The sequence below is a fragment of the Bufo gargarizans genome, chromosome 3, assembly GCF_014858855.1.
Source record: "Bufo gargarizans isolate SCDJY-AF-19 chromosome 3, ASM1485885v1, whole genome shotgun sequence".
Lineage (NCBI taxonomy): Eukaryota > Metazoa > Chordata > Amphibia > Anura > Bufonidae > Bufo > Bufo gargarizans.
The window spans coordinates 305,832,448-305,852,215 of record NC_058082.1 but is presented as its reverse complement, the minus strand read 5'-3'; the positions used below and the strand labels follow the sequence as shown (position 1 = coordinate 305,852,215).

At 40.4% G+C, this 19,768-nt stretch overlaps 1 protein-coding gene across 1 annotated transcript in view; it reads right to left on the bottom strand.

Annotated features, from left to right (window-relative positions):
* SCGN (secretagogin, EF-hand calcium binding protein) overlaps positions 1 to 18,969 on the bottom strand; it is a 78,691-nt gene extending 59,722 nt beyond the window's left edge. Inside the window, exons 1-2 of the mRNA XM_044288193.1 lie at positions 18,842 to 18,969; positions 17,722 to 17,789 (exon numbers count right to left, since the gene is read on the bottom strand). Coding sequence (XP_044144128.1) covers positions 17,722 to 17,789; positions 18,842 to 18,911 — 138 coding nt within the window. The 5' untranslated portion in view covers positions 18,912 to 18,969. The remainder of the gene's footprint in view (positions 1 to 17,721; positions 17,790 to 18,841) is intronic.
* Positions 18,970 to 19,768: the final 799 nt, after the last annotated feature.

The window sequence follows — 19,768 nt, the reverse complement described above, 5'->3', positions numbered from 1 at the left end:
GCGACATCCATTATGTGTATTTTTTTTAGGAGCAGGCACCATATTTAAAGTCCTTGCCCGATGACGTACATGTACGTCATCGGGCGTGAAGGGGTTAAAGGTGCATTTTCATACAATGGGTTCATGATCTACCACCACAGGTGGAAATAATGATGAAGTCAAGGAAGAAATGCATGTGTTTGGGAACATTGGGGGTAGGAAAGGCATAAGGAACCCATAGAGATGTTCTGTTAATGGTGGGGGTCTTTATCCAGAAAGCGATATTAGAGGAGAAAAGACAGGATCTGGTCGCATTTTGCTCCCTAAAACAGTACCTTACAGAAGTAAAAATGACTCAAAAGAAAGTACAGAGAAATGGAAAGACGAATGGGGTGTGGGTAACACCTGGGGGGAAGGGGGAACATTTAGTAGTGTTTATTAAATTCTACATGATGTATAACTGAAATGGTAAAGCTCATTTATAAAGATATATTGTTACAAATGTCTGTGATACACGTTAAAAGAAAAAATATGCTAATATAACCCCTGCAGAGAAAGCAGTGGGTCTAGCGGATGCTGTTGCTGTCAATAACAAGCAGGGACTCACAGCAGCAGGCATAAGTGCCGATTCTTTTGAGGTGAAGTGGATTACAAATCCTATGAGCACTTGATCCTCCCTGTAGCCAATAGCAGGGGGACCATGGGGAAAGACTAAGGAAGGAAGAGGAACAGCAGTCATCTTAGAGAGAACAGCATGGTCAGGAGATGGATAAACTGTGAGATCTTCATAGACAGAAGTGTGACATTACAGCACAGTCCTGACATCATCTTTGGTTACTGTATGAAAAGAGTAAGCTCAGCTGCTGCATTACCCCTACAACCAAGCCTGCATCTTAGGAAGATCTTGCCCCCAACTCCAATGCCATCCAAGCTTCTGAATGCTCAGAGCTGGTTCCTGGGCAGGGCAAATGTAAGTACACCAACATTAGAGCACCAGCATTTTCTGCAACCGGGCCCACAACATTCAGACTATGTTAATTGCTAAACAGTAGGGTATAGTAAGTGGAGCGCTAGGAGTAGATAGCTGGGAAGTACATACTGTCTTTATCTTCCAAAAGAGAGTGTGTGATCACCATCATTGCTTACTGTTACAGATAGCCCACTCCATTCCAAGGGTTTTTTCTTAGACAGAATTGCAATCTGTACGTTGTTCCTTTTATTGCATTATCTTTATGTTCTTAACCATTGTTTACCCTTTCCCAAATAAATCTGTTGATCAGTTAAGCCGGTCACATAGTTTACAAAGATGACAAGCTTATTGGGAAGACAATGGAACATACTGCAGAGGCAGATCATTCATACTGAACAAAACATAGATGATGACATGCGTGAGGTTGCATTGTATTCATTTATGATTCAAAGGAAAACTTCCATCAAATATATTTTATCACATATTAGCAGCCGATACAGTACGTGAGTGACTCAATTAAAGCATCACACATTACACTGATAAGTGGTCTTCTGTGGACTTCTTTATTTAGGCATCTGAAGAAAACAGTAGAGCTGTCATCCTATTTTATTCAATTCTACATCTACTATTTATAATGAGGATTCCATTGCAGATAACATCCTTCCCTCACAGCAGCAGTAAACTGACAATGTATTCTCTATGTATACAATAGTTTTATTTCTCTGTGCTGACTGCTGCAGAAGGGCAACTTTGCATTTAATGATCAATGGCATAATACTACCGAAATGGAAAACAGCCAAAAATTCTAAAAAGGTTTTCTATGAATATTGAGTTAAAAAAATGCAACTTTATGACTGAAGCATCCCTTTAATCGTCCATCCTTGAAATCCATTTTTTTTAAAATCTAAATAAGTTCAAAATTCGGTGTGCTGATCCTAATATACAGTCCTGATCAAAAGTTTAAGACCACTTGAAAAATGGCAAAAAATCATATTTAGCATGGCTGGATCTTAACAAGGTTCTAAGTAGAGCTTCAAAATGCAACAAGAAGTAATGAGAGTGAGACAGAACATTTTTTGAGCATTCAATTTAATGAAAACAACGAATAAACTGAAACAGGCTGTTTTTCAGCTGATCAAAAGTTTAGGACCACACCTCCCAAAAAAAACTAAACCCCCCCAAAACAGAAATTTAACTTCCAAACATGAACTCAGTAATGAGTAGCTCCGCCGTTATTGTTTATCACTTCCAAAATTCGTTTCGGCATGCTTGATGCAAGCGTTTCCACGAGGTGAGTGGGAACATTTCTCCAAGTGGTGAAGACGGCCGCACAAAGGACATCTACTGTCTGGAACTGTTATCCATTTTTGTAAACTTATCTTGCCATCCATCCTCAAAGGTTCTCAATTGGATTTAGATCAGGGGAACATGCAGGATGGGCCAAAAGAGTGATGTTATTCTCCTGGAAGAAGTCCCTTGTCTTGCGGGCATTGTGTACTGTAGCGTTGTTCTGTTGAAAAACCCAGTCGTTACCACACAGACGATGGCCCTCAGTCATGAGGAATGCTCTCTGCAACATCTGGATATAGCCAGAGGCCGTTTGACGCCCCTGCACTTCCTGAAGCTCCATTGTTCCACTGAAGGAAAAAGCACTCCAGACCATTATGGCGCCCCCTCCACTGTGGCGCATAGAAAACATCTCAGATGGGATCTGCTTGTCATGCCAGTAATGTTGGAAACCATCAGGACCATCAAGGTTACATTTTTTCTCATCAGAGAATAAAACTTTCTTCCACCTTTGAATGTCCCATGTTTGGTGCTCTCTTGCAAAGTCCAAACGAGCAGTTCTGTGGCGTTCAAGGAGGTGAGGTCTTTGAAGACGTTTTTTGTTTTTGAAGCCCTTCGGTCTCAGATGCCGTCTGATGGTTATGGGGCTGCAGTCAGCACCAGTAAGGGCCTTAATTTGGGTTGAGGATCATCCAGTGTCTTGACGGACAGCCAATTGGATCCTCCGGCTCAGTGCTGATAAAAAATTTGGGGTCTTCCACTTGACTTTTTTGTTCCATAACCCTCAGGAGCATTTAAGAAATTCCAAATTACTGTCTTACTGCGTCCCACATCAGCAGCGATGGCGCGCTGTGAGAGACCCTGCTTATGCAGTTCAACAACCCGACCACGTTCAAAAAGGGAGAGTTTTTATTGCCTTTTCCATCACAACGTGTGACTACCTGACAGAAAATGACAATGAATCCACATCTTTGCACAGATTTGGCCTTTTAAAAGCATGTGGTCCTAAAATTTGGATCAGCTGAAAAACAGCCTGTTTCAGTTTAATCAGTATGTTCAATTAATTGAATGCTCAAAAAATGTTTTCTCTCACTCTCATTTCTTTTTGTTGCATGTTGAAGCTCTACTTGGAACCTTGTTAAGATCCAACAATGTAAAATATAATTTTTTGCCATTTTTCAAGTGGTCTTAAACTTTTGACCAGGACTGTATTAAAAGTTTATCAGTAACATAGCTGATAATGTGCAGCAAATGTAACTGTTAAGTGATTTTTGTTATTTTTTTTATATAATGTATCATTTTATCAAAAAAATGACTTACTTCTGTTTCTTCATGTAAGAGTGGGTGTTTGCACCCTATACTTGAAAAACATTTTAATAAAAACTCAATGTTCAAAAAAAAAGTTTTTCATGGTCGGAGCTCCATTCTATCAACATTTAGCTCCAAATCCCATGCATAGTCATCGATTAAATGAGAACATGCCAGCTAGCTTTAACCACCTCTAAAGGGAGCCTAGAATTTTACTGCATAAACTCAATAATAACCCTTCTCCATAATGATAAACACCAAGAAACCTGAAACATGGTTGTCAGAACTTTGATGACCCCTGTGCCATCAGAAGTTATACCTCAGAAGAAGACCATATATACCTTTACAGGGCCAGGTAACCAGCTGTGGGAGTTGATTGCATTGTTGCGCTGGCTCCCTGCCCTGACTTTAGCCCATTTATTAGGATGATCTTCAGCTGCCTGCCCAGTCCTTGGACCTCTTTTATGTGTATACACAAACTCCCCCTGCCCTGAGCTTGGCCTGTTTCCGACCACATGTACTGACTGTGGAAATGTATGAGGAAACCATAGGATACAGGGTAGTTATCATAGGTTCAACAGACCATATCCATTAGGCTAGGTTCACACTACCATTAGAGGTTCCAGCAGAAAACAGCTTGCTGGAGCTCTCTGGATCCGTCATAGCCTGATGTTACCTCATGCCTGCTGGCCCCCATTGACAATGATGGAATCTAGTGGAGATCTGGCCACTACCAGTCCAATATGCTGGGATTTGGCCAGACAAATCCTGATTCATGCGATAGTTCTCATCCGGTTGAATCCCGGCATATTTCCCATGTAGCGGCTGGATCGCTGCCAGATCCCATTATAGTCAATAGGGCCAGCACACATGCGGTAACATCTGGCTATGCTGGATCCAGAGAGCACTGGAACAGCCTGCAGGAGACCTCTAAAAGCAGATGTGAAATAAGCCTTAAGTACCACATAGCTGTAATACAAAAACTGTCAAGATGTGTTCCAATAACCAGTCCTGTCATGAAGGCTGTTGTGCTATTGTAATACACTACAGTATTGCAGTATGCTGGATTTACAAGGCCAGATTCTCGAGCAGATTATTGAGGATGAACATGCCGGTTCATCGGGTTGAACGATAGTTCATTCGGCACCTAAATGTTATGAAATTCTTAATCGTGCTTTCTTGAAATGTAGCAGCAAAGGCACAATGAGTGGGAGTGAAGTGCAACTGTCTTTTTACTTCAATTGTTATTCATACATATTCAGTTCCGTTTGTCCTATGTGTTTCCAATGTAATATCTACAAATGGCAATTTTTGTATTTTTAACCTCTTCAGCCACCGTGACGTATGGGTACTTCACAGTCACTGAGGGATTGCATGGAGCGGGCTTCTGTGGTGAGCCCACTCCATACGTGGCAGGTATAATACTGCGGATAACTAGGAACAATAACTGGGTACAGTGATTAAAAAAATAAACACGTCAGGTATTGCAGCATCCAAAAATGTCTTGAATATTTATTCAACATTTTGTGGTCAACTTAACCCCTCAAAAAAATTGAATAACAGTTATCAAATTGTTGTATGCACCCAAAGTGTACTAATAATAATTTTGCAGGTTCGTCCTGCAGAAACAAGCCCTCATACAGCTCTGTGGGCAGAAATATATAAAAAAAGTATGGCTGTCAGAATATGGTGATGCAAAGAAAATCTATTTTGTCAAAGGCTTAAATTTTTTTTAAAGTAGTACAACAAAAAGAAAACTATACAAGTTTGGTATTGCCATAATCATATTGATCTGCAGAATAAGGATGTCATGTCCTTTTTAGTGCACAGTGAATGTTGTAATATCAAAACCCAAAATACTTTGTCAGAATCGTTAATTTCTAACGATAATTAGTTTTCCCTTAGTCCTAACAGCAGCACAGACGGGGTTAACTGCCCCCTGTGGACTGGTAGGACCGGCGGAATTTTTAATGAGCCCAAGAACCAATAACAAAGTTCCCATTCCCGCAAAAGGAGGAAACTACCCCCCAGCCACCGTGTTTTTAAGTAATTTTTCTTATAATTTCACAGGGTATCGTTTCATAGGGTATCTGTTAATGCTTCCCATGTTAGCTCCAATTGATCTTGTGCTAGACCTTAGGGTCTCATTATTGTGTCAGAGCTTGGGCGCACCGGGGATCTTCTGGTGCTCTAGTGGACCAGTCCAACCCTGCACAAGAGCGAGCAGACTGACAGATAGTGTCAGCAAGTTTTTTTTTGTATACTTTTGTCATTTCATTCAATTATAGGTTTAGGGTATGGATAAATAGGGCAGAATTTCCGCACAAATCATCAGCCCATGTAAAAGCTATGAAATATTTTCCACTTTGCATCTACTGTAAAATGTTGCAGATTTGCCACAGCAGCAAATGGGCAGCATATTTGTTCCATGTGGAAATATCCTTACTGTATCATTGGAATTTTCTGGTACATTCCATAACTGTAAAATGTCACCTTCCATTTTTACCACATCCAAATCCTAGTTTATACAATATAGAAACTACTCAAGCCCTCAGAACTGAATAAAATATTCCTAAACGTATTAATAAATTCCATTATTATAGGCAAACCATAAGTTTTGGTCAATAACAGAACATTTTAAAGCAATCTTCTTGTATTAAAGGTAAGTATGAAAGATGTAGTATACGCCTGCAAGGTTTATTACCACTTCTGCCTTCTCCTGTGCTCGGTGCTTAGTGCTCACTTAGTGCTATGGAAGTGAATTGTGGAAATGGTTATGTCGCTTTCTCTATAGAATCCGGTTATCACAGCTCGGGGGCACAGCTCTGCCTGTGTGCAATGTCCCCACAGGGGGCTGTTTTCCCCTGTAACCTTGGTTCCTTAAAATGCCCTAGTTACAGTGGAAATGTGCAAAACAATGTGTCAGTGTCCCCCAGTTATTTAAGTACTTTTAAAAAATGTATTGCAATTTTCCCCAATTAAACCTAAAAAAGGAAAAACATTTTCTAAAAAAACATATTAATAAAAAGTCCTAGGTGTCACTTAAAAATAATCACTAAAATTGTTTTAGTAGTCCAACAAATAGTTAAGGTACGGCCGCACGGTCAGGTTTCAAAAAAAGAGAAGTCATATCTGTCCTTTGTGCTTTGTCTGCTGTTATGATTCACTCCTGATTATGACTCCCAAAACCGCATCAGGAAACCTGTGTGGCCGTACCCTTATGGGTGTTTAAACCATCACATGCGCTAAAGAACAAAATAGCGTCAGGTCATTCTGGCCGGGTCATGAAAGGGTTAATTAGCAAAGCATGTTCTTTTCATAATGAACTGAAATGGCCGCCATCCTGTTACATAGGCTGCAGTAGTGGTTGTGACTCTTAGGTTCACATCCAGGAGGAGGAATGGTGTCTAATGGTTTCCCCCTTCCTGCCTTCAACTGCTACTTGTGGAACAGCACGTCTTACTGTACTTTCACACTTGCGGCAGAGGATTCCGGCAGACAGTTCCGTCGCGAATCCGTACGCAAACAGATGGCATTTGTCAGACGGATCCGGATGCGGATCCGTCTGAAAAATGCATTGAAATACCAGATCCGTCTCTCCGGTGTCATCCGGAAAAACAGATCTGGTATTATTTTTTTATTTTTTTTATTTTTAAAGGTCTGCGCATGCGCAGACCGGAAAGCCGGATCCGTTTTGCCGGAACACTTAATGCCGGATCCGGCACTAATACACTTCAATGAAAATTAATGCCGGCAAGTGATCAGTATTTTTGGCCGGAGAGAAAGCTGCAGCATGCTGCGGTATTTTCTCCGTCCAAAAAACGTAAGAGGGACTGAACTGATGCATCCTGAACGGATTGCTCTCCATTCAGAATGCATTAGGATAAAACTGATCAGTTTTATTCCGGTGTTGAGCTACTGTGAGGGAAAACAAAAATGCTAGTGTGAAAGTACCCTTAGGACTGGTTTCTGTGTAACATTGGCATGTTTTGCTAAATTATGAATTAAACTATTCATACGTTTATTTATAATGAAGTGGCTTTAGTCATCATGTTTTTATTTTCTGGAGAACTTTTTTCATGTATTAAAAATACTACAGGGACTGTTTAGACCAGGCATCTCAAACTGCGGCCCTCCAGCTGTTGCAAAACTACAACTCCCAGCATGCCCGGACAGTCTACGGGTATCAGCCTACAGCAGGGCATTGTGGGAGTTGTAGTTTTACAACAGCAGGAGGGCCGCAGTTTGAGATGCCTGGTTTAGACTAAACTATTAATCACACTGAAAGAAATTAAATGTGTGGCCTTGATACACATTTATCTATTAAGGAAAATATGGCAAAATAAAATCAACAAAATAAATGATATGTGGCTTATTTATTTCATTGTTGAAACAGTTTTGCATCTAATATGAAAGAAACTACTGGAAATGTTACACCGCATCTATTAGGTTAAAAAATATGTTTCTATTTTTGTACAAATTATTGCCCTATTCCAGAATCATCATTCCACACTTAAAAGGGCTTTCCAGAAATCATTTTTATTTTTTTTGTAAGTTCCTGCAACCTGTCTCCTGAAACAGAAGATTCATACTAACCTTCTACATGCTGCTCTGGTCCTCAGCGCTGCCTCCATCTTCCGGTCCCCACACTGTTCACATATACTGCTCCTGCCAATAATTGGCTTCAGCCATGATCTGGCCACAAGCAGCAAGACCAGAAGATGAAGAAAGAGGAGGTACCGCACCTCGGAGGACTGGAGCAACATGGAGCAGGCAAGTATGAATCTCCTGTTTCATGGGGCAGGCTGGGAGCACTTCATAAATAATATTCCTGCAAATTTCCTTTAATATATACAAGAAGAAATATTACCATGAGGGGGGTTTATATTGATGGTAATATATGAATTCAGTTTTGCTTGAGTTTGCGTTACTGTAACTTAAAGGGATTCTTCACCCCTGGGGACCTTTCGGGCAGACAACCTAGCATGGCCGAACCTTCGTAAGAAATCATACTTACCTGATACCTGCTGCTGGGTTCCGGTTCCTTTGGTCCTATGCTGCCACTGCAGATCTCCAGTCTTCTTAAACATGTCACTGGGTAACATGGCACTGAAAGACTGGAGATCTGCAGTAGTAACAGGAGGGCGAAGGAGCCAGAACCCAGCGGCAGGGATCAGGCAAGTATGATTCCCTTCACAAGTCCAGCCACACTGGGAAGGGATGGGAGGTCTGACCAACAGACCCCTGGGGGGTCAACAACCCCTTTAAAGGGGTTTTCCAGGAATTAAGAAAATGAAAATACATTAATTATTTATAATGGCTCGTTTTGTCTGGGGAGCAATCATTAGGGGAAACAAAATGGCCGCTGTCCTATTAGTTCACACAAAACCTGTCTTGATACACACATGAGGGCAAGTTACTTTACAAAACTGAGGTAAAAAGCTCCCTCCTCCTCCTCTCTACTTGTCAGGGATTATGATCCTGAATACAGATGATAAGAACTTTTCCTGAATCTCTGGGGAATTTAGTTCATGAGAAGACATGAAGTACAGAGAGGACGGACAGGACAGATTGTGGTAATGTGTTGCTGTGGTAATGGAGATTGTAAACAAGTGCTGCTGCTCATTAGCCACACCTCACCCTCCTCTCATGTCTCCTCAACTTCTCCATTCCCACAGAGATTCACCTGTATTCAGGATCATGATTCCTGACAAGCAGAGCAGAGAGGAGGATGAGGCAGCACTATGGCTCATTGTGGTGAAGTAACTTGTCCTCCTGTGTGATTAGGACAGGTTTTGTGTGTACTGATAGGACGGCAGCCATTTTATTTCTCCTAATGATTGCTCCCTAGACAAAACAAGCCATTGTAAGTAATGAAAGGTATTTGTGAATATATTTATTATGAAATTATTTTTATTATGAAGTATTTTTTTATTCTTGGAGAACCCCTTTAAGCAAAATTTATCAAACATTGCGTGTTTGTTAACTTTAACATCGTTAACACTTTTGCCTAGAAATGCTACTACAGTGTTTCTATGCCATCCCCTACCGGATTAGTTTTCAACTTAAAAAAAAAAGAGTCACAATGGTAAATCTGGAATGAAACTAATTAACATAGCTAGCCACACCCACTTCCCCACATACTTTTCAAAACTGAAGCAAGAGTAAATGTAAAAATGCTAAAAGTAGCAACAATTATGTACAAGTAACCCAATGTCCAAGTCTCCAAAGTCCTATTTTGCTACTTTTTACAGCCAGAATTCTGGAGTACAGGGCGTTATAAATCCATCCGAATAATTTTTAAGCCATTGCGCTATTTTGATGTATTTACGGAAGCCACCATAACAATAGTACAGTATAGTTATAAAGCAAATCTTCAAGGTTTGAGATTATATTTTACAGATGCCGAAACTGTCAACAGTCTCTGGGTTACATTTCTCAGACCTAATGATGGCACTGACCTTCAGTGATAAAAGACCATTACTATTCATGTCTACACTAGAGAACTAGATAGGTTGCTTTAGGCCAGAGATGGCCAACCTGAGGCTCTCCGGCTGTTGCAAAACTACAACTCCCATCATGCCCAGACTGCCAACAGCTATCAGCTTACAGCAGGGCATTGTGGGAGTTGTAGTTTTACAACAGCTGGAGAGCCACAGGTTGGCCAGCCCTGCTTTAGGCAATATTTCCATTGTTCTATGCATTAGAACACATATGTACAAGGCACTATTGTGCTTCATCTTTGCATCATTGCAGTGGTCTCTATTTATCTGTGTTACTTCCTTGGCAGTTATCATGTTTCTGTAAAGTGGTAGAAAAGCACACCCATCTTAAAAGTGCCACACCTTTTCAGAGTGTTATGGAGGCTCGGCAGCCCCGGGCCCGGCATTGCTGGCCCAACACCGACCTAAACACCCACATACTGGGGGGGCATATAGTTCCCTGCTCCGCTGCCGATCACCACCATAGGCTTCAGGCCTGGTAGACCTGAGGCCTATACGGTAGTAAAATCCCAATGCAGGCGGGCTTGATGACATCATCACGTGCCTGTGCTGGGACGCAGCACAGTGATGTGTGAGCGCCTGCCATCGCGCGCCTGCCATCCCGTACCAGCGGCGATTTGAAGCCTAGACATAGTATTTAGCTTTTATTTATGTTTTATGTTCCAAATTTGGGGGACATTACTGGGGGGGTATACAGGAGGACATATTAGAGAAGGGACAGTAGGGGCAAATTACTACATTGGGGGCAAACTACTACATAGGGCAAATTACTATATGGGGCTGTGTGGGAGCAAATACTATATGGGGGCTATGTGGGGGGAAATTAGTATACGGGGCCAGCGTGAGGGTTATTATGTGGAGGCAAATTATTATGGGGAGAATTACTATATGAGGGCAGTGTGAGGGAAAATTACTATGTGGGGGCTGTGTGTGGCCAGACGAGATGCTGCTGAAAGAATTTGTCATGGCAGTCTGGGTCAAACCGAGGGGAAGAGGGAAGAGAAGGTCTACATGACAGGAGATGTCACTGGATGTAAAATGTATGTGGTGCTGTATTCCCGTCCAAGTCTTTTTTATTATAATTAGATGTATTTTAAATTTTTGTTTAGTCTGGAGCACTGTTTGCTGCTGTGTCCTAGATGAATGTGATGTCATATGGCCTAGGAAGAGACTGTGACACTCACGTAGCACCACAGCCTCTTCATACAAAAAATAAATAAAACATAAACTTGGGCCTATCATGCACTTAATCCGTCCCTGTGTCCATGGACTGTAGAAGTGAGATGTGGCCACAAATGATACTGCTATACAACAAAAGCACTGGTCTATGAAGAGAGAGTACAGGACAATAAGACCCTATTTGATGTGACTGCTGATGCAAGAAGAGAGGAAGGGCCATGATAAGAAAGACTGTAGGGAGCCACCTTGAAAGAGAAGAGCATATGCAATGCTAGAGAGCTTGCATCCGCACATTGGGGATGCAGGCCATTCGGCCTATTGAAGTGGGTGCTGCAGTAGAGGAGATATTGAGACTGCAAAGCCACTTAACCAAGATGGGGCGGGTGGAATAAAGTGCCTCCCTGCCATGTCCCCAGAGATAGGCCTCATGCACACGACCGTATGTATTTTGCAGTCCGCAAAAAACGGATCCACAAAAAATATGGATGACATTCGTGTGCATTCTGTATTTTGCGGAACAGAAATACAGGCATATGGAAACAGAATGCACACGGAGTAACTTCCGTTTTTATTGTGGACTTATTGCAATGAATTATTCTATATATACGGTCCACAAAAAAACAGACACGGAATTAAAATGCATTTGTGTGCATGAGGCTATAGATGATTGTGATGGCTTCAAGTGAGGAGTGTCCCAGAGAGCTGGACACCCGGTGGCCTGAAAGCCTGACATTGTCCATGTCCCCATTGGGATTAGTACTTATGGACTGTGTATAGTTAAAGAGATAGCGCCTCTCCATGAGAACTGCTAAGCTTGCTGTTCCCTTTAAAGAGAGTCTGTCAGCTACTTAACTCATCCAAAACTGCTGCAGCCGCACTGTAGGTCACATACACAGTTCACAAATGCTCCAAGTGCCCAGGACCCTGGTGTTACTTGTTGATAACTCCTCCCATGTCTTGCTGTAAGCTAGCCCAATATCTTCCTAATGTCACCATCCTCAGCTCATGAAATCTTGCAATCACTGCCGGGCCCGGGCATGTGCCCTACACTACCCGCTGTGGGCAGCAGCATCAGTGAATGGTCTGCACACATGCCACTTGCTGGCACAAAATTGGAGAGGAGGCGCAGCAAAAGCAGTGAGCAGCTGCCCACAGTGGGTATTGTAGGGAACATGCCCTGGCCCAGCGGTGATGTGCAAAAGTGTGAGATCTTTGGAGATGAGGACAGTGACACCAGGAGGATATTGAGCAAAAATGGCCGATTGGCCATTTTTGGTCACTGCACTTTCCCCAAAAATAGAATAAAAAGTGATCAAAAAGACATACACACCCCAAAGTGGCATTAATGAAAAATACAAATTGCCCTATGAAATGAGCCCTCATACAGTTCCATAGACCTATATATAGAAAACATTATTAGAATATGGTGATACAAAGAAAAATATTATTTTGCTGAAAGTTATTTTTTTTTAAGTATTAAAACAAGAACTGCCGTATAAAAATATGCCATTCCTGTAACCCTGCTGACCTAGAGAATGAAGTTAACATGTTATTTTACTGCATAAAGAATGTTCTAAAAACAAAACTAACAAAACTATCGTGGAATTGTGTTTTTTCGAATTCCATCCCAGAATTTTCCCACTATGTCATATACAATATTAAAGGGGTTGTGCCACGAAATACGAAATTCTAAATTTTTCAAAACAGCACCTGGATCTGAATACTTTTGTAATTGCATGTAATAAATGTGCACATTTAAAATAGCCACTGTTATTCAAGAAAATGTATCTGTAAAGCGCCACCTGCTGTTTTCTCTTCCTTATTTTTTGTCCACCTCACTGAGGTGGTTGCACATGCTCAGTTTAAATCTTCAGCTGACACCAGCCAAATCTAGTGTTAGAAGCTGTGTCATTTACAGGGAGAGAGCTATAGCATAAAAGACACGTCTTCTGAACTACCAGGCTGAAGAGAATTTAGCAGAGCAACTGGAACAATGAATGGGGATATCTCTCGACCCATAAGAGGTACAAGGCTGGTTCTAGCTTCGTTAGAAAGACATTGTCATATGCTATGATTTTTATTTTTCACATACAATCATGGTGCCATTTGAAAGTACAACTTATCCCGCAAAAAATAATACATATATGTAAACAGAAAAAAATTATAGCTTCTGGAAGGCCGGGAGTAGAAAATTAGAAAAAAAAACTACAGAAAATCATCACAACAGGAAGGGGTTAATATTTACTCCCAAGAAATCAATGTTCTTTCACAGTTTCTAACAATGTACAATATTCAGATGCAGAAACGTGACCTTAGTTATATGATACAGTCTCCCTAGCTGACATAACAAGCCACAACTACAGGGAGTGCAGAATTATTAGGCAAGTTGTATTTTTGAGGATTAATTTTATTATTGAACAACAACCATGTTCTCAATGAACCCAAAAAACTAATTAATATCAAAGCTGAATATTTTTGGAAGTAGTTTTTAGTTTTTTTTAGTTTTAGCTAGTTTAGGGGGATATCTGTGTGTGCAGGTGACTATTACTGTACATAATTATTAGGCAACTTAACAAAAAACTAATATATACCCATTTCAATTATTTATTTTTACCAGTGAAACCAATATAACATCTCAACATTCACAAATATACATTTCTGACATTCAAAAACAAAACAAAAACAAATCAGTGACCAATATAGCCACCTTTCTTTGCAAGGACACTCAAAAGCCTGCCATCCATGGATTCTGTCAGTGTTTTGATCTGGTCACCATCAACATTGCGTGCAGCAGCAACCACAGCCTCCCAGACACTGTTCAGAGAGATGTACTGTTTTCCCTCCTTGTAAATCTCACATTTGATGATGGACCACAGGTTCTCAATGGGGTTCAGATCAGGTGAACAAGGAGGCCATGTCATTACATTTTCTTCTTTTATACCCTTTCTTGCCAGCCACGTTGTGGAGTACTTGGACGCGTGTGATGGAGCATTGTCCTGCATGAAAATCATGTTTTTCTTACCTTGCAGACTTCTTCCTGTACCACTGCTTGAAGAAGGTGTCTTCCAGAAACTGGCAGTAGGACTGGGAGTTGAGCTTGACTCCATCCTCAACCCAAAAAGGCCCCACAAGCTCATCTTTGATGATACCAGCCCAAACCAGTACTCCACCTCCACCTTGCTGGCGTCTGAGTCGGACTGGAGCTCTCTGCCCTTTACCAATCCAGCCATCTGGCCCATCAAGACTCACTCTCATTTCATCAGTCCATAAAACCTTAGAAAAATCAGTCTTGAGATATTTCTTGGCCCAGTCTTGACGTTTCAGCTTGTGTGTCTTGTTCAGTGGTGGTCGTCTTTCAGCCTTTCTTACCTTGGCCATGTCTCTGAGTATTGCACACCTTGTGCTTTTGGGCACTCCAGTGATGTTGCAGCTCTGAAATATGGCCAAACTGGTGGCAAGTGGCATCTTGGCAGCTGCACGCTTGACTTTTCTCAGTTCATGGGCAGTTATTTTGCGCCTTGGTTTTTCCACACGCTTCTTGCGACCCTGTTGACTATTTTGAATGAAACGCTTGATTGTTCGATGATCACGCTTCAGAAGCTTTGCAATTTTAAGAGTGCTGCATCCCTCTGCAAGATATCTCACTATTTTTGACTTTTCTGAGCCTGTCAAGTCCTTCTTTTGACCCATTTTGCCAAAGGAAAGTTGCCTAATAATTATGCACACCTGATATAGGGTGTTGATGTCATTAGACCACACCCCTTCTCATTACAGAGATGCACATCACCTAATATGCTTAATTGGTAGTAGGCTTTCGAGCCTATACAGCTTGGAGTAAGACAACATGCATAAAGAGGATGATGTGGTCAAAATACTAATTTGCCTAATAATTCTGCACGTAGTGTAGATATGTAAGGTGAAACCACTGGAAGTTTGCAACACAGGTTTCAATGGAAAGTGAGAAGGTATTTCCAAACTTGCTTGTTGCGCACCAAACTACGTTCACACTTGTTTGATAAGCCTATAGGCAAAGGTATAGGAATTACATATACTGTATATGTATATGTGCTTTTGGAGTTAAAAGGAGATATTTATTTCCTTACTACAGCTCTGGTCCCATTCAAGCCAAGTGACGAGCTTTGGCCACTACACAGTTGACAGGGATATTTAGTTCTGGCACTAACTCAGGGAGCAAGACCTGAACTGCTGATCGGCGGGGGTGTGGGGATGTCGAACACCCGCTGATCAGCTATGGATGGCCTATCCTGAAGACAGACCATCATTTATTAAACACTGCACAACGCCTTTAAAAGTGGTTTCCAAAGCGGGCAAACCCTTCAAACTGAACTGTACTTTGAACAATGAACATATATTTATAAAATTATTATTCTATTGCTATTGTTTTGACTGATGCTTCAACAAGCATATGTTACTGCCTTCCTCCTCTTTGTCAATAGTTATACGCTCTGACTGCAAGCAAAGGCTTGAATATGGAGAGGGGTCACATCACTTACATTTACTAGATCCCTTTTGGCTCTAGTCAGTTATTGTACAGTTTTGTAAGTTACAATAGCTGCACTTAAGAAATCACATTGTTTCCTAAAGTTGACCATTATTAGCCTCACACATCATTCTCCACACCTTGAGCCATAGTAAAGCATCTTTCTGATGACCTTTATCTGATCACTGTAAAATGATGACATGTTTATGCTGCTTTGTGTGATTATACCCTATAATGTTCCAATTATATTCTTTTCATCCTCTCTTTACGTTTGTCAGTAAATCACACACATTTAATTCAGATTTGGCCGACATGCATTAAATATTAATAGTCTAATCATCTACGATGTTCTCATTCGTGTGTGTGCTGGCACAGCACAAGTTGTGCATTAGTAGATCTTCAGGCTGCTAACAGCATTAATTGTTTACTTAGGACCTGGATCACGAATATGCTAAATTGTGGAACAGAGTTTAACAACCACAGGGCGATGTGCCAGAAAATGTCAGGATCATCCACACTTCTGCAGGGAACACGAGGACTCTACTGAATGTTTTATGTTCAAGCTCTGAGAGTACGACTGTAGTATATGTGGGCATCGTATAACTGAAGGTAATACACAGAATATCTAAAGGTCTGTCTCAGGCTGAAGATTAGGGCAACTATTGGGGATAAGTGTTTGTACGAAACGAGTGTTTGGCCAGGGAATGAGACAGTTCAGTGATCCCTCAAGATACAATGGCCTCAGGATACGATATATCTCAGGATATGCTATATCTGGGCTATTGTAACTTTAAACCAGACTCAACCTACAAATGTCCGAGACCCAGATCCAACCAACTCACATGGCCATTTCACTGTTAAAACACCTTTATTGGTTGTCTAGTAACCCCTCTGAAATACTACATCTACTGTACTGCCCTCTGTCTGTCCAGGATGAGCTGCTCCTTTAGATATCAAGTGAGGATGGCTCCATTTTATTTTTTGGGTACACTGTGCGCTATACAGGTTATAAGTAAGAACCAGGTTGGTTCGAAACATGTTAACCGAGCGGTGGAGGGAGATCATGTCTGTTTAATTGGAATGTAACCGAAGTTTAATAAAGAAGTTGGCAACATTTTATCCTGGATGCTGGAACTTTTTCTTCTGTTTATACAGGACACATAAGCTCCTTCCCTCATCATAGTCAGTGATGTACAGCTTCCGGCATCTATTCTTGACTGTTATATATAAGGACTTCCTGTCTAAGTAATCTTCTTATTTTTCTTAAATCTTAATTTTCTCTTATTTTGGGATCACATTTTGGGGCTTTGGAACCAATTATTAGTCTTCCATAGAGTTATGGACTCAACTTACAATGGTTTCAACATACAATGGTCATCCCAGCACCAAATGTTACTGTAACTTGAGGGACCACTGTATGTTGAATAAGAGATTAGTACACAGCTAGAATGTCTATCTTTGGCAATACTATAATTATATAAGCTGCTTCCCCTCAAGATGATCTGTATCTCTAACAATCTAATATCTCTGGGGAGAGTTGTGAGCTCCCCAGAGATATTAGATTGTTGGCTGGCTCTGACAAAAATGTCTGTTTTGGCTGACAGCACTGTAATGTGTGTGGGACCAATAGAATAAGAACAAGGGACTATATGATATTGAAAAAAATTAGAAATATACTAATGTGTGTTAGCGAAATAGGGAAATTAGATTGTGAGACCCATTGGGGACCAGGAAGGATGGGTGTGATGGCTCTGTACATTGCTGTATATCATGCTTTTTGGAAGTATTTATCATAGAAATGGATATTTATTTTGGACACAAGAAAGCTAAATATTATTTTTATTTTAATATATATTATTGTAAGTTAAATACCTAATTAGGCTTTGACATATTCAGTATATTAGCTGACTATAGAATTCATAGTATCAATAATAATAGTGTAGATGTATATATAGTGAATATGATCATCATCATGATAAAAAATATTTACTTACAGTGCCCAATTTCTTGAGAAGATGGCAAAAGAAGTCATCAAGTTCTTTACCCTCAATATAGCCGTTATCTAATTGGAGAGAGAAGGTATTCTGTTTTATGACTTAATACCAGAGGAGCATCTTATGCTGTCATCTGTAAGAGGCTACTATCTAGCTATCTGATATGTAGAACGGAAAGGTCCACGGTATGACAGAAAGATGATGTATGTGATAGCATTATTATTTCTTGTTCATTTGCTGTGTAACGTCTTCTAAGTTATTACAGGACAGAATCAGGTTCATATGAGGTCTGGCATTCAACTAATAGTTACTAATAATCCGTTTCCTCAATAAAATTAATCTGAAAGCAATTTCCTTGTATAAAACACACGTGGCTTTGGAAAAATAATCTGGTTAGGGATGTAATACCCTTAACTGGCTGCTAAGAGAAATAAAAGTCATTTTTATGATAATATTGCAGATAATGGGTTTATTGGTTACACTGCAGAGAATAAAATGACAAAGTTAAGCATTTTTTGTACCTACATGTGATATATCTATTATGGATTATTTATCTATTTTCTATCTATCTATCTATCTATCTATCTATCTATGTATTATATATCTATCTCTCTATCTTTCTTTCTATCTATCTATTATCTATCTATGTATTATCTATCATCTATATATCTATTATCTATTAATTATCTATCTATGGATTATCTATCATCTATATATCTATTATCTATTAATTATCTATCTATGGATTATCTATCATCTATATATCTATCTATTATCTATTAATTATCTATCTATCTATGGATTATCTATCTATTATCTATCATCTATATATTTATTATCTATTAATTATCTATCTATCTATGGATTATCTATCTATCTAATATCTATCAACGAATTACATATTAAACTAATGTATTTATATGTTATCTATAGATTACATATCTATCCAATCTATCTGTAATATTGATTTATGGATTACACTTCTATCTACTCTATTTCTTATCTCTGAAATCTCATACTAATTCATCTATTATCTATCCACTCTGAATGTATATGGTATTTAAATCTACTTGGATGTGGCTTAGACTTAACGTCCTTTATAAAGCTCTTGTCCTCTTACCATCAGAGTCAAAGCGCTGCCAAATCTCCAGGAATTCTGCAGCATCCAGCTTCAGGAAGTCTCTGTCCATGGTGCTGAATGAGACTCAGTGCTGAAAGTAGCAGTCAGTGTAGAGAGTTCAGAGCCTGTGAACGGTCTCTCTCCACGCTCACTCTCTGCTCTATTTATAGTCTCTCTCTCTATCTCCTCCCTTTGAACACTTGTTGCTTTGCTAGCGGGAGGCAGTCTTGTAGCTGCAGCATATGCTATAAAGGGTAAAGTCCGACAAGCCTTATCAGGGCTCCTATTGTTTGGCGACAGCCCTGCGTCTCTGCCATATGTCTAATATCACAGACTAGCTGCAGCTACCAAGGACATTGTGCAGCACTCTAGTAAAAGTTACCCGGCAGGCAGTGACTCAAGAAATGACTACTAAATTAGTATAATGGTAGCGCGCTCAAGCTAGCCTGAAGTTACCATTTATATAAAAAAGGGGTTCTCCAGGATTTTGATACTGATGGCCTATCTTCAGGATAATTCATCAATATCTGATTGTGGGTTCTCCTGGCACCCCCGCCGATCAGCTGTATGAAGAGGCTGTGGCACTCCAGTGAGCATGTAAGCCTCTACCTAGGCCAGTGACATCATGTTCATCCCTTACGTGGCCTAGGAGCAGCTCAGTCCCATTCAAGTAAATAGGGCTGAGCTGCAATACCAAGAGTAGCCACTAAATAACGGATAGCACTGTGCTTGGTAAGCTGTGAGGAGGCCACAACCCTCACCAGAGCTCCAATGAGCGCTGCAGCTTTCTAAAATAGCTGATCTGCAGGGGTGCTGGGAGTCGGACCCCCTGCTGATCTAATATTGATGACCTATCCTGAGGATAGGCCATCAACATGAGAATCCCAGAAAACCTCTCAAATGAATTTCCATAATAACATATAAAAG